General features: G+C 37.8%; 2 protein-coding genes across 2 annotated transcripts; one reads left to right on the forward strand and one right to left on the reverse strand.

Annotated features, from left to right (window-relative positions):
• Positions 1-580: 580 nt before the first annotated feature.
• eif3jb (eukaryotic translation initiation factor 3, subunit Jb) lies at positions 581-5500 on the forward strand. The gene is made up of 8 exons (XM_028014688.1): positions 581-735; positions 882-970; positions 3070-3127; positions 3239-3342; positions 3428-3524; positions 3732-3890; positions 4003-4076; positions 4333-5500. The coding sequence occupies exons 1-8, from the start codon at positions 723-725 to the stop codon at positions 4459-4461; spliced, it is 723 nt and encodes a 240-aa protein (XP_027870489.1). The 5' UTR covers positions 581-722; the 3' UTR covers positions 4462-5500.
• A 1175-nt stretch (positions 5501-6675) lies between these two features.
• On the reverse strand, positions 6676-15623 carry cilp (cartilage intermediate layer protein, nucleotide pyrophosphohydrolase). The gene is made up of 9 exons (XM_028014687.1): positions 15493-15623; positions 14642-14797; positions 12855-12908; positions 12465-12734; positions 12168-12347; positions 11757-12062; positions 10514-10622; positions 9922-10070; positions 6676-9832 (listed from the first exon to the last, which is right to left on the reverse strand). The coding sequence occupies exons 2-9, from the start codon at positions 14703-14705 to the stop codon at positions 7485-7487; spliced, it is 3480 nt and encodes a 1159-aa protein (XP_027870488.1). The 5' UTR covers positions 14706-14797; positions 15493-15623; the 3' UTR covers positions 6676-7484.
• Between the last annotated feature and the right edge of the window lie 447 nt (positions 15624-16070).

Below are 16070 nucleotides of genomic sequence, written 5' to 3' on the forward strand. Positions count from 1 at the left end.
ACAACAGCTCAGTGTGGCTACACCTCCTAAAAACTTTCTGTCAGCTGTTATCCTGATTTATGTCGCAGCGTCATGGTAGCACAGTACTTCCCATACATGGAGGGGGGAAAAATCATAGCAGTCTCTCAGTCCATTGAACAATACAGAATATAAGCAAAGAGCTTATTTATTATACCCCTCATAAACCATAAACAGTGTAGAGGAAATGAAATTACATTACAAAAGAAAATAGTAACGCTCAGTGATTTAGGTAAGTAACTTTAATCTGATTACTGAATTTGAAATAGTAACGCGTTAGATTACTCGTTACTGAAAAAAGTGGTCCATCAGTAACTTGTTACTGATATACTACTAAATAAATAAATTTCAGAGGGGATTATGCTTAAATATTACTTTAACTATTGTCCTATTTTTTTTTTATAGCTCAAATCGAAATCATAACCCAAATGTTTAAGGCAGACTCAATAGTCACTATGAACTCCGTTCCATAATTTATATAGTTTTTCAGTAATATGACGAAGCGGGGTGGATTTCATGTTATCCGTGCCCACCAGGTCTGTGTCGTTTGAGGCAGTGAAGGGTGGCGCACTGGGGAAGTGGTGACGGGGAGATAATCCGGGAGTGACGTCCGGAACGTGGGAGCAGTTTCTGAGCGTGGCCAGCCAACGGGCTGCAGCGCTGACTTTACTGCGAGCCTGTCAAACACAACCAACACAGCCGACATGGCGGACTGGGGTGAGAAACTAACTTAGGAAGGACATCTATCTGCACAGCATCCGCTTTTAGCAGACTCTGTTTAGGCAGCCCAACGTTCTGCTGTTGTAAAACTCAGTCGTTAGATGTGGATTGGCCTGACGAATATCATGTTGTTGGTTTTACAGACGCTGACAACTTCGAGCCGGAGGAGCCGATTAAAAAGGCGGCAGTGCTGGACAAATGGGAAGGCGAGGACGAAGATGAAGACGTTAAGGTAACTTAACGTGATTCGAGTGTGTCGTTGCATTTGTCGAGTTGGATTTGGGGTTATTTGTCGATGAATTGAAATATTATCTTCCCGGCTGTTACGCCATGCCTCACCCGCGGCTCCTTTCTCCCCGTCAACCCTAACATCGGGTTAGCTTTGTGCTAGCTGACGGCTAACTCATGTGGCTCTAAAAGGCAGCCTGTTACTCGGCTAGACAGAGGCCATTGTTCGAGTTGAAACATACTGCTCACACGCTTGATGTCAACATGTCAACTGACCACCTGGGTTAAAAATACAATTTTTGTGTGGGAGTTTCCTATAGTGATGAAACTCTTGGGGTAAATTTGAATAGCTTAGCCACTAGCTAGCATTTTAACGGGCCAATTAGCTGCTAGCATTGTGCTTACTTCTAAGTTCGCTTGCTTTTAAAAGTGAGATGCAACGTTTGACAGTCCGAGTTATGTCGCGTTTTTGAAATGTTTAGTGACAGGTGACACAAGTTTCGTATTTTGACAAATTTATTTGCATTAAATATTTGGTGGAGGGTGTCCGGTTCAGTTTTGAATTCCTCCAGCTTGAGTCACGTTCAGCATGCGGCATCGCTAGCTTGCTAACAAACTCTAGCCTCAGAGGAGGAAATCATCCAGTGGGTTGATGACTCAACTGAAGTAAGAACTAGGCCAAAAACTTTACGAAACAACGGGGCGCCTTTAGGTTTTATAAAGATATAAGCCGATGTTGAGTTGCAGACACAGAGGATTATAGTTGGTCCTTGCAGTAATGTTGGCTTGTTTTCTTTCCAGAAACTTCTCAATAAGCGTTAGGAAAGAGCTGGCAGAGTCAATTGTTGTCGGTCACATATGGCGTCAGTGTTTCTAGGTTGTCTTTTCTGGCTTGTAGTATTTTCTAGGTTTAGAAAACAGATTATGGTGTAAAGAGAAAAACATTTGTCTACAGCAGTCGTCCCTTTAGCAGTATCTGAAAGATCATGTACATTTCTATTTTAGCATACTTAAGTAATGGGAGTAAAAACCTGCCATCTTAACTCCTTTAAATTTTCAGCCACAAGCTATTTTCAAGATAAAGAATTTTGTTAATCAGGTGCATGCACAAATAGGGTCTGTTTTTCAGGTTATACAATCTTTTACCTGTTCATGACAATTTTTGCAATAAAGTCCACTTCCTGTTCATATGGGGATTATCTTTAAACTAAGACAGCCCCTTACATTAATTGATAAATAATTAATTTATTTAATCAGTCCATCTCATATTTTCAAGTTTTTTTTGTATTTGGTACAATAAAATTTTCCTTAAATGGAAAGTGAAGTGGACATTAAAGTAGGTAGAAGCAAAGAACATTATTTTTGATTTAAATTTGACTTTCTCCTTGTCATTTATTTATTAACAATTTCAACTAAACTCTATAAAATGTAATCTATTTAACTTTAAGTAAATAATCAAGAAGTGGCACATGGTCGCAAACCTGCTAAAAACAAATTAAGACCATATATTTATAAAGATGACTTCATAAATATTGCCAAAATAAAAACAAGTTATTAAACAATTTAAAATAACTTGAAGGTTCAGATGTGTAGAATTTGTTTTCTAAAAGAAGCTATCCATAACTTTAAACTGCTTTGCTTGTTGGTCTTCACCTTTTTCTTTTCTATCGGTTTTAAAAGGGTTGTTTTTATTACTCTGTACTTATCTAGCTTACGTGTCAACGTTTTACAGTAAAAGGGAAAACTAAATGGAAGACACTAACATTTTATATTAGAATGGTCACTTTTCTAATTTTTCCACCATTATCTTAAGATTTACAATTGATCCAACAAAGGGAGAGCCCTTTATATAAAATAAACAACTTTTATATAAAGTTCCTGGTTATTAAATCATACCAGGAAAAGAGAGCCTGTATGATTTAACAAAGAATGTCATATCCCACAGAAATTTGTAATTATATAATCTTGAAAATTGTTTCATTTTATGTTCTGAATGAATTGTTGACTTTACAGCAAGGACCTTATTAAGAAAATTATTATAACCTTATTCAAAATGAAAAATTTCGGAATCTTTTCAACAGTGTAATTTTTATTTGTTTACAGGACAACTGGGATGATGAAGATGAAGAGGAGGAGAAAAAAGTAGAGGTGAAGAAGACAGGTAAGGTTTTAAATGTGTATGATTGTTACACATTATATTTGTCCTTTTAATTTTAGCTTTCAACTTTGTTTTCAAAACTAAATGTTATATATGCAAAAAAAAAAATTCCAGAAACAAAAGTTTCTGAAAAGAAAAGGCTGACTGAAAAGATTAAAGAGAAGGAAAATCAGCTAAGGAAGAAACAAGAAGAACAGAAAAAGGAGACAGAGGAGAATGTAAGTATCATTGCACAACAAATGAAAGGGATATTTTTTTTGCCTTTTTTAAATGTGACTTTACATTTGGTTTGTGTTGTTCTAGCCTGAAGAATTTACTCAAGAGGAACAACTCGCAGAGAAGTTAAGAGTCAAGAAACTACAGGAAGATGCAGACTTGGAGCTAGCAAAAGATGCTTTTGGTAGGAGATGACCCCATATTCTGGGATTTAACTTCTTACTGCTTTCTGAATGTTTTAAGGATGGCTTGAGCTCAGGCATCCAAAATCCTCTTAAATGTGGGTATCTAATGATATATTAGAGTAGATATATTTATTATGTGCTGTACTGTAGTAGCATTTTTACTCTTTGACTTCATACATTTTAAAACCTTGTCCTTGTTTTTGTAGGTGTTAATACTGTTGCAGGAATTGATGCCATGTGTCCATCCTCCAAAGAAGAATTCACAGAATTTGAAAAATTGCTGAAAGAAAAGATAACTCAGTTTGAAAAATCAGTCCATTATTCAAGTTTCTTGGATTCATTGTTTCGGGAACTTTGTATTTCATGTAAGAAAACAACTTTTATCAATATTTCCAACAGTATCGGAAAGTATTAAATGAATATTGGTGCCTTTTTAAAACCAAGTTCTAAAGTTATAGTTTTCTTTTGTTTTTACAGTGGAAGTAGAAGACTTGAAGAAAATCAGTAGTTCACTTTCAGTCCTACTTAGTGAAAAACAGAAACAAGAAAAGGTAAGTCTTATGCTTTTCTTTTGAATTTGAATAAAGCTTTATGGGCAGCAGGGGGTGCTGTTAATCTACTCCAGCTTGGTACTGTGTGTTCATACAGCAATGGGAATATGTTGTATTTTGTGTGTTATACGCGGTCTAACGTTTGATATGCTTGATGTGTCATGGTTTGTTTAGTTTAATTCACATATAAAGCATAGTTGGATGACTTTCTAAAAACGTTCCATATTATTTAAGTCATGTATTTTTTTCTTCTCAGCAAAACAAAGGAAAGAAGAAGAAGAAAGGGGTTGTACCTGGAGGTGGACTGAAAGCACAGATGAGAGACGACCTTGACTATGCAGAGTTTGACGGAGGTTATGCCCAGGACTACGAGGACTTCATGTGACATAGGCTCCATTACTACTTTCCTCCCCTCCTTCTTAACCATCAAAAGTACAGCTGTACCTTCCCATGCTGTCCAGTGCCATCCTGGGAAATCTGAACTATGTGCCGCCCCTTTCATTTTGCTTCAGTTACCAGAGGGACAATACCTGGGAGCATCCAGTCTCAGCACTCTTAATGTACAGAATGGCCTTTTCCGTCTCATTCAGCCTCAACTCGCACACAATCATGTGGAATCTGTTGTGTGACCCAGCTTCAAAGAAGAATACAGTTGTAACTGCTGCTGTCTAAATTTTGCAGGGCTGTTTTTTTTTAAATAAATGTTGCTCCTGTTAAAATGGCAGTACAGCAGTTGTAAGTAAAGTGACATAGAAACAAGGTTCTATGCAAATTCCTAAACCAGAATGTCATGTATTATAGGTCACACTGAACTGTGGTTAGGTATTTTACAGGAAAAATGTATATAGTTAATATCTCTTGGGTTGCCAAATGCAGAACAATTATTCAGTTTATTATTCATCTCTGGAACAGTTGCATTGTGGGTTATTTGAGAAAGGCACAACATAAGAGTAGTGATAATTTTAAAGAGTGCACATGACATTCAATATAAGATAAAAGGGATAGAGTATAATAAATGACTTTAAAACCTCACAGCCATTCTCTTGATACATCTCTGGAATATCCTTGAAAATATGGAGCAAATGATGCTTAAAAGTATTTTCTTTTGCATGACAGAAATGTAACTTACTAATTTGAGTTTTACTAATGCAGAAAACCAACAGATCAGGCAAATAGAGTAACTTGCTGCAACTGGTCTCTAATTGTTGCTTCTGCAGGCTTGTATCAAGTGTGATGAGGAGCGGAGGCTAATGGGCTCCACATGTCTTCATATGGGCTTCAGTTAGTTGAAAGCGGCATCTTTCTCCTTTTTCTGCTCTCGCTCATGACCAGTTCCAATCTTACACAGGCGGTTCAATACATGCAATTTTGAAGATATAACATCTGTTTTTAAGCATCTTAATTTAATAAATGACTGGTCAGGAGAGCAAATTGTGTGTTGGTCATTCTTGATGTGCATAAACAGAACCTGAAAAAAATGTCCATTCACATTTAACAAAATCTGGTGTCAATAAGAACGTGATTGGCACCTAACTGTTCTACAATGCTGCCACATTTGACAGTGATTAAAAAAACTTGATTTAAAAAAAAAATTATCACGACTTCCCAGGTTACCAAAATATTCAGCTAAAGCTGAAACGTTTGACAAACTGGATATGTTTGTAGTTGTAACAGAAAAAAAAAAGCTCATACCCGGTGAACGACTGGGCCAACTGAGCCTGAAATTGTTGCTGGCTTTTAAAACCAATCCAGGATGGCTGCAAAACAAGTTGGATTTTCGTCATAAGATTCCCAATTTAGAAAAAAGACAAACAACAGTAACATTAAAATCAAAACTTAAAAGGGATAATGAAGAGGAATCAGCTGTATGACAGGTAGCTAAATCTTATAACAGCTAGTCTAGGGTCAATCTCAAATCAGATTTGACATATTTAAATAAATCCAGTAATGCAAAGCCTGTCTTAAAAATCTTGATGCACTGCTACTTCTGTTTTGACTTTATTTGCATAAAAGTGTCAATTTTGCTTTGTGTATTTGCATAAAAGTATCTTGTGGTCTGTTCCAGTTACCTTTAACTGGAAACTAATACAAGGAAACGTTTTAAGCTTGACCAACCAGAATCTCTGAGGGAAGAAATTCTTATTTGCAGGAACTATTTAAGCATTTGCAATTGGATTACTGTTGTATCAGTTTTCCAGAATTGAAGAAAGGTGTATTAAATTTAAAAAATAAAAAGAAAATCAAGTCGTTTTCTATTTCGGTATTTAGGATTGGCATGTTCTAGGCAATTGAGATTCTAAAGCAGTGTACAGTTGCTTTAAACCCTGGAAGGTGATGTCAAAGTGTGTTAGCTCGAAGTGTTTCAAGTAAATGCACTGTAAATCTTTTAACTGAAAAGCTACATGAATATCTATTGACTTCTAATTACTTGGGCAAAAAAATATTGTTAGTTGTTAAAATATGGCATTTTTCAGATGACTCAAATCTTGAAATTACCCCCAGGCTGAACAATCCAACTTGTTTTTGATGATCAAAACTTCTACCTACTGCACATGTAACACTGCTCAATGCTCTGCACACCAACAAAAAATCCAAATGATCATTTTAAGTTTTTAATTTATTATTGCCAGATTCGGGCTCTCAAGTTGGCTGAGTCTTTTAAGTAACTTTCTTGGATTAGATGAAACTGAAAGAGCAAGAAGAAAGAAACTACATAGATTCTTTGGAATATGTTGAATGTGCTGCTTGAAGCTTTGGCTATAAGAAGTGGAGCATTTAAAGAGAGTTAAACACTTTGAAATGCCATTAGGCCACTCAGAAATTTTAAGGATACATGCATATAATGTCTACTTCAACATTGTAGCTAAGTGCAACAATGTTGATTGCACAGAGATTGACTATATGAAAGATTGTCCTAAAGTAAACTGCAAAAATAACCCAGAAATTTTAAAAGTAAACAGGTGAAAATTTGTAAACTGGTAAATGTTCAATTTGCAGCTGTAATTCATTAACTGATGGCACTAAGATCCACATACTACAGTAAAGTGCAGATTTACTATCATTGAAGACGTACAGTGTTCGGTGAAATGTTTCAGACTTCAGGCGGTGTATTAAAAATGTTAGTTTATTTGTTTTATGCAAATTTGTTCAATTACATTTGATCAGATGTAATTGAACATTTGTAAGTGAGTTCCTAGAAAGGGGGCTTTCATATTAGAAAAGCTGTACCTCCTAAATCACTACTCCACTTTGGATGTCGATACACCAATGCTGAAGGTTTAGATTCTAAATCTTTGACCACTTTTATTATAAAGTATAACTGCAACTTGAATATGTTTTGGTAAATTACTTAAACATCAAAAACTGCTTCAGTGTCTTGTTATTTCCAGACATGAACTTTAGAGTCATTTATTTTTTTCCTCCTGTGGGATTTCTGGCGCTACGTTTCCCGCTCCTACGGAGTGTGTTGGCCCTTTGTCGACGTCTGGTTTTCCTGTTGTCTCCTCTCGCAACACTTGTTACTATCTGACCTTGGGAGCTCTGCATAGCTTGAAAGATACTCTGACGTGTCACTTCACGATCCCCACAACTGAAGCTTAACGCCACACCCTCATTGGTTTTCATGACTCTAGATGTGCCATCAGAAGTGCCATCAAAGCAGCGCCCAAGTGCAATCTCTTTTGCTGTGCGTGGATCTTGTTCTGTCTCTGTGTAGATTCCATAGTTGTGGCCAAGAGAGTCAAGAGGTGCCAACATGGTGAACTCATTGGTGTCATTGTTGACAGCTAGAGGTAGGTGGTTCACCAGATAATCTTGAAGCATCGTGTTCACATGGTCTCTCTTACAGCTACCTTGAGGAATCACCTTCACCAGGGTACGATCCACACGGTCCTGATCAAACAGCATGCCACTACACTTGAACTCCAGACACACTGCTGAAACATTTGCCTGTTCCATATCACGAATGCTGCGAGTGTCTCTGAGACCATACAGCTGGCCTACTGTCTTTGGATGGGTGCCACCCATGTTACGAGACCTTACATTGATTTCATGCGGACTGTTAATTTTAACCTTGATGTAGCAGGCCCGGTATTCCATGGGCTTAGGCCACCAACTCAGGTAATCCTCTGTCCAGCTCATTGGGTCATCTTCATTAAATGGCACAGTGTTGTAATCATAACGGTCTCCTTCAACTCTTGAAAATCTGAAGTGTGCAGCACTAAATGGGGCCTCTTCACATTCTTTCAGCTTTTCAAATGCATATACTGGTCCATTAGACTCCTCAGCTGCATTAGGACTTGGTTTCGCCACATTGACACTAAATGCAGTCTTTTTTACTCTGCTGTCTTCGTGGTCTGTTCGCCTGTAGTTTAGTTTTCTAAGGTAAGGCTGGGGCACTCCAACAAGGCTGGGAATGAGTTTTGGAGCAGAAGGCACAGCCTCTAGTTCCTCTCCTCCAAGGTTAGCCATCACATATGCAGAATAAGCATCAGGTTTTTGCTCATCACAGAAGGCAGGAAGACAAGCTCCATTCGGGCCAGTGACAGCACTATCAAAACGACCCCAGGCACGAGGATTAGAGGAGTAGCCAGGTGTTGGTTCCATGTTTATGAGACTCACCACAACTCCCTCTACCTGCTCACTGGGCATGAAACGCTCACTGCGGAAAGCTCTCACTTTGACATAGCATCTGCGATTTTCAGGGACATCAAGATTAAACAGACGCCTCTCTCTGATCTCCATGTTTCCTATCAAAAATGTTCTCTCTTCTCTTTTGCCTCTCCTTTTCTTATCTAGCTGCAAACTCCCTTCTTCCTCCCACAGGCCAGTTTCAGGGTTCAGTGACCAAAGCTTCATGTTGCTGAGGTGCTCTGACATCTTCACCTGAGCTGAGTCCAAGAACACTTTAACCTCGCCAGCATTTAGAGGCTCATTATTTTCCTCACCTCTAAAGTCAACTGAAAACATGCCATAGGTTCTCAGTGGAAGCACATCACCTTCACCTCCTATAAAATTAAGGTCACTTGAAGCAGCAGCAGCAGTAGTGACATTTCTTGGGTCTAAAAATGTAACACTTGCATTGACATTACCGGTAAAGACTTCCCCGTTCTCCTTGTAGAAAGAATGAGGGGGAATCTGGATTTGGACCATTGCTTCCTGGCCTTCTACCTCCCCGAGATTTAGAATGTTAGTTTCTGAGGAGCTGATGGTCACAGGAGCTTTCTTTCGTAGAACTTTGATTTCATGGTAAACAGCTCCTCCCTTTGTGTTAAATGGAAGCACCTTTGTGGTGTTGACAAATTTTTGCATGTTGTCAACAAAAGTCAACACCAGTCGTTCAGTGTCTGGGGGAACCTGGACAGAGAAGGTGCCTTTGTAGCCTGTGCGACTGATTCTGACTCCATTCATGAAGATGTGGCCAAACCTCATTGGCTCACCATTGTCTGCAGCAATGGCACGACCATAAACAACAGCCTTGGTGTTAACACATTTCTGACAGCCACACTCTGTCACTACCATGGTGGGCAACTGGTAGCCTCGGCACGTCAGCTGTCTCTCTTCCATCGTTGCCACGCCACAGCAGTATGCCACATTGTCTTTGCACCTGATGGCATTGTCCAGCTGTCCAGCACATGTGCCTGAATGGCACTTGCCCACATCGTAGTAGAAGGAGTTTGTGCTGTTTTGGTAGCAGTCATGTGGAAGGCGAATGAGGTGAGATTCAGGCGTGGGGTTGCATGAATGCTCCTCTCTACCTGTATTTGAAATGAATGAATAAAACATATGTTAATGTCATAAGACCTACTCTATTGATGCTTGTTCAGTTATTTTGTCAAAGACAAACCTATGATTTTTAGAATGGCAGGTTTGGTCTTAACGGCGCCGGACGGCCCACTTGCTCTGCAGTAGTACTCTCCAGCTTGCTCTGGATGTAAATCTTTCAGGACCAGTGTGCTCTCCGATTGCATTTCCATAAGAATATTGTTATGAAACCTGTTGGTTCACGCAAATAGCAAAAATAATAGAAAAGGTGATAAAGTTTAACTTTAGTGTAAAATATGCTATGGTAAACATGCTGCAAAGCTAACAGTAGTTTGTGAAGACAGAAATATTACTTTTTACTTCTATCCTATTTACCTACACCCAAGACTAATTTATTGCTCGTGTCTACACCTGTGAAAAATATGTCTTTAGCTGCCCATGTGTAAAATTACTGCTCATAGTTACTATTCGCTTAATTTAAATTACATATTAGTTTTTTTATTATTATTACAATCATGTTTATGGGGTTGTGTGATATGTGTTGAGGCATCTGACAGATTATGTAAACAAAATTTCTATTTCTATGAAGAATAATGTTTTTATCTTATCTTAGGATAAGATAAAAATTATCTTATCTTAGAAACTAGAGTTGTGTATCTGAGTTGAGCTCTTACCATTGATACTTGTTAGGCTGTGGTATTCCAGCTACTTTGCAGCAGAAGGCAGCACTTTGTCCTTCTCTCCTGGCTTTACTCTCAGGGTTACTTAAGACATGAAGCTTTTCTGGAAAAAAAATAGAAATGTTACTTCCATGGCTTATTTAAATTTCAGTGGCAGCACAGACAGTTACAATATATGTGACTTTTTTCCTCCTTGTCTGACATTTAGTAAGGAACAACTAAATTTTTTGTGTTCACCAGAATAAGGAGTAAGATCTTTTTTTTTCAACATTTCCCACTTTCAAAAGTTGCTTTAGTATTTCCACATAATGTTTTATTATGTTTTTCCTGAGATGCCATCTATTTTTTGAAGTGCACTTGCCCTTCCTGTTGCAGAGCACCCACAGAATATGTTGCTGCCACCCCTGCTTCATATTTGGGGTTGTGTTCTCAGGCTTGTACCTTCTTCCCTGTTTCCTTCAAATGCAACAGTGATAATTTTGGACAGACTTAAGTTAGTGTCTCCAAAGCACAGGGAAATTACATTTTGTTTTCCTGAGTGCATTTGCAAACTGCCTTCTGGCTATACATGTTGCTTTTGGGGTAATTGTGATCTCAGTCGTTGTGTCCTTGGACAAGACGCTTCACCTGCCTTGCCTGCTGGTGGTGGTCAGAATCCCCACTTCTCTCAATCTGGGTCTGAGGGTCACAGAATCTGTCTACGTTCTGAATGGTATGGACATACAGACATCCACCATAGTGTTAATACTTGCATTTTTCAACAGATGGCATCTGGGAATTTTACTGAAGAATGAATCAGACTTTTGGAGGGTCACAATTTTTTATCTTGGTATCTTAGCTGATTTATTTATTTTTTTTATTCTCAAAAAGAAATCAGCAAAGGAAACCGTTTGTTTTAAGTGTTCCCTTGAAATACATTCAGAGGTGTGCCTCAATTTAATTTTAAAAAAGAAATGGGAATAGTGTGCGTGTAATCTAATATACACACTACATGTGTGTATATTAGATTAATAATATATATGAAAAAATATATGAAAAAATAAAAAAATATATTTCTGTTGTTATTCTGATACCGGGCAACTAGAAATAACATTCGTAATCATAAGTAACCTAAAACATAAATGTTTAGTCAGATTTAGTGTCAGAAAGTAAGAATGTAATTTTCCTTTGTATGTTTTATGTAAGTCTGATTTCATCTGTATGCGGTATAGGACTTGTTCTTCTGTACAATCCATACCTGCTCTTTTCAGCTGCACACTGAGAACTGAGGTCCGCTCAGTGGTGAGGGGCACAACGACATCAAGAGTTGCGTGACCCAGCAGGCTGACTGTCAGTGTTGTGTTGCCATCTGGGCATATTCCAGGTATTCTAAAGTGCCCATTGTGGTCTGTGAGGGTGAGGAGTTTGCCTGAGCGAAGAATTGCTGCTCCCTCAGCAATCAGACCACCGGCACTTCGCACAGAGCCCAAAAGTATGTGCTCTTCACACATGCAAGCATCACAGTCAGCATTCACTCTCCCAATCACACAGTGCAGATAACAATCTAGAAAGGAGAGCAAACACAAATATTAGCTCCTATCACATTAGTTTATGTCCAAGTGAAGACATTTTCAGGATAGTTTGTGTGACTCAATCAAGCTTGGCTCACCTGTCTTGATGCACTCAGGTCCGTTGCATGGTTTTCCCTCTATTTTAGGCCCATTGCAAGTTACTGATTGAGACTGGCAGTTTCGATAGCGAAGCTGCACACCCACTTGACCGCAGAGAGCAGGACATGGGCTCCAGTTTGACCATAGACCCCAGGTTCCCTGAGTGTTTACACTTCTTTCTGGTAAAATAAAATTACACAAATTATTGTTCAACTAATATTATTGTTATATTTAATAGGTAAAAACACCACAATAAAATAACATTTTTTAAATCTTTAGTTTCTGACTGTGCAAACCTTTTGGACAGAGAAAGCGAACTGCATAGTTAGAGCAGTTGTGTCCAGGACTTTGCTCTTCATTGAGACACCAGAATCCTACAGTTGGATCTGCGTGTACCACCTCCCCAGTTTCCCGGGCTGGGACCCATTCGGTGGTTCTAGCTTCAACTGCGCGCGGATTCTCACACACTCTGGTACGGTAATAGAAGCGAATGGCGTCCAGCTGCTCGTAGTCTCCTCGGCCACCTGGGTGGTCAACGTTGAACCATGTGGTCCAGTCAAAGTTGTCTGGACATGTGGAGTTTACAGAAAGAAAGATATGTTTAGCTTATCTATCATAGTTTAACAATACATCAAACCAAAAATACACAATTTAAAACTTCAGGTTAATTTTTTTTATTAACCCACCATCAGAGTGATAGACTGCAAGATTAGACTCTTTGTTGTCTCCTCTCCATGATCCTGCACAGTATAGATGAGCGTGAGTGATTAATACCTTTCTGTCAGGTGTGTTAAAAAAACATACCAGGTAAGCTGTTCTAAAACAATATTTGATGTTAGTTATTCACAAATATTAAAGGTAATCTAATCCATTGTTTAAAGTTAGCGATGTGTGAACCAGGATATATAAATCTCTGCTATGTTGAGACTCACAAAGAAAATGTACTGCCGTGGCAAGGAAAAAGGGGGAGAGAGTTAATATGCCAGGGCTGCCAGCTGGTAAAACATGTATGGACACCAACACCATGATGTTTGGTCATGCCAGTGCTGCATACAATGATGGGCCAATGAGGTTTAGTCACATCTTTGAGTATGCAATCAGAATTCTCTGTACGGGTTACAAAAGCACCTTCTATTTTTAGGCTTGTCCTGTCATTCAATAACTAGTGATAATATTTGTTGAAAATCACTTATCAAATTGTTAATGCTACAAAGGTGCTCACTCTTCATAGAAACAGGAAAACTACGTATTTCAATGTTCTACTAAACAACTAAACTGTTGCTTTCATTTTGTTTTGGAAATCGAAGCTGGAAATGTCACTCCCAAGAATGGGATCATTCGCAAGTCAGAACATGTGCTAATTGTTGTGGTGCCAGGTTATTTGTAACATAAACTGATACTACTGGTTTTTTTCTGAGTTTTATTGAAAGTTTAAATATTCACAGATGTATACTGGTATTTTTATACACCATTTCAAAATAAGAAGCCAGAAGTGACGTTATTAAAGCTCATATTAAGTTGAGACATGCATTGTAAATTGATGCTTTATAAATAAGCTGAACTGAATTGATATTAGTCCCATTTATGACATTTTACATGCATCCTGTCTCGTTAGATACTAGAATTAGGTTTGCTAGGCAAGCTCGGACTGTTCAAGTTGTATTTTCAGTTGACCTTGTTGTATTTCTAATTGGGAATTCAGAAAATCCAGCTTCTGAACACAAGAAACTCTAACACACTAGAGTTTGGGGACGTAGAAGACCAGGAAGCAACAGTCAATATAATATCACATCTTTTTTATGGAGAATGGAGGTCTACTGGTGCATTGAGGTATATTCCAATTTGTTTCTGTGCAGCTCTTCCACTAAATCCTTTCAGACAGGTTGAGGTCTCCATGTTGATTTAGGTTTTGGTTATTTTCTATGAGCAGTGCATAGACCAAACTCAGGCTGAGAAATTTTAATTCAGAGAAAAGTGGTAGCTGCATTAAATGTTTTCCACTTGTAAATGGTTGCTCTCGATGGAACGACGGACTCCATATTACCTTGAAACTACTTTATTAATTTTGAATTGTGAATAATTTAGGTATAAAATCAACCAATGTATATAAATAACTGAAAAAGAAACCAGCAGTAAATATGATCTTTAGGTCCCATTGTTAAATTTTTTATCTAGGATTTTTTTGTGATCATTTGTGAAATTTCTAAACCTTAGATATTTTTGTCTGCTGTAGATACAGTCATATTTGGGTATAAAGGCAGTACAGAAAATTAGTGTTAAAGTAACCAAAGTCTTATGAAAAACCCTTAGAAAGGCCGAAGAGACATTAAGAAAAATCTGTTTGATTTTTTACAATCTTATAAAATTCTAAGAAATGCCAAGTGTTTTGAACAGTACTGTATATGTGAATTTAAAGAAGACATTTAAACATGAACTGGAGAGACAAAATAAAACTAAATGTTAAGTATCACACCTTGAACTGTAAGAACAGTGGCTGCAGTTACTCCCAGAAAGATGAGAAGAGACCTATGTGACATTTTCACTGTCTGCCGCCTCACTGGACCCTCCAGACTTTCTCCTCTGCTATGCGTAAGTCCACAAAAAAGTAAATCTTTGGCAGCAAAAACACCTGGAGGAATGATTAAGTTAAAATATGTTCCAAGACATGAATGTTCAGCACATACTGTACATCTCTATAAAAGAGTGAAGTTGATAGTAAAATGGCATTAAAACATAAAATGGGTAGCACACTTCATTACATTTATAAAAACAATAGTTTGTTTCTGGTAAAACAAAGCAGTAAATGCAGCGTACTTCTTTTCTTTGAGCTTAAAAGTTAAAAGAAACCTTGGATGGACAGAGCTGTGCTCTCAGATTACACATCTGTGTTAGCCATCACCATTTGTCTGGGGAACACTCAAACATATCTGCATCCACTGTCGAAATCTGGCCACACAACCCAAACACCCACACACAAACACAAAAGGGCTGACTTAAAAGGAGGAAAAACTAGACATTAGCAGCCATGTTGTAGCTTCTTCATTGCTAATGTTTTTCAGTGGATATTTAGAACAATAACTGCATATGTAGCTGAAAGGGGGAAATAAAGAAACAACACAAGTGTGCTTGTCAGATATTAGCTTAGGATTGTGATTTACAAAATGTCCATAGTTTTAGCTGTAGAATACTTTTTATTACTTTTTACATATTTTTTTACAGTAGGTTCCTTTTAGCACTTTAATTTCAACATGGTGATAATCTGACTTCTCTGCACAGTTTAATCAATCAGATTAATAAAATAAAGTAGGATCTCTTTTTTCTTACCTGCTTTGAAAATGGACACTTGCTAAAGAGCTTCTGGTTGGATATTTTGAACTGGAAAGTCTTCTCCAAACGTTTTTCTGAAATTTTTCTCTCACTCTTTTCTTCTTCCCTTGTTCTAGTTGAAAATCCTCCTCCTTCGGTGCTTTTATACCTCTCTGCCTCTGCTTCCACTCCCTCCCCTCTCGACTACTAGCCACAAGGTCTTTGTTTTTGCACCATGATATTTTTTATCACCTCCCCTTGTACAACTATAACATTAAAGGATTATTAGATGGTTTGTTGCATAAAATAGGAATTATCGCAAGCTCCACATTACAAAGGCAAGTGTTAATAGATTGACATGTGTGTTAAAAGATCAGTGGTGATCGACTGGATTTGCTCTCATTTCAATCTTCCCATCAGTTCAATTAATCTGCTTGAAAAACAATACTTCTAATAAAAAACTTATTTAGTATCACACATTTATAAAAAAAAACCCCTCAGTTTTCTGTTGAGAGGTGATAATTACAAAATACATGGTTGAAAATGATTTGAACAAAGGTAGCACTTTATTAACTATGTTAATAATTGAATACAGC

Source organism: Xiphophorus couchianus, chromosome 4 (genome assembly GCF_001444195.1).
Source record: "Xiphophorus couchianus chromosome 4, X_couchianus-1.0, whole genome shotgun sequence".
Lineage (NCBI taxonomy): Eukaryota > Metazoa > Chordata > Actinopteri > Cyprinodontiformes > Poeciliidae > Xiphophorus > Xiphophorus couchianus.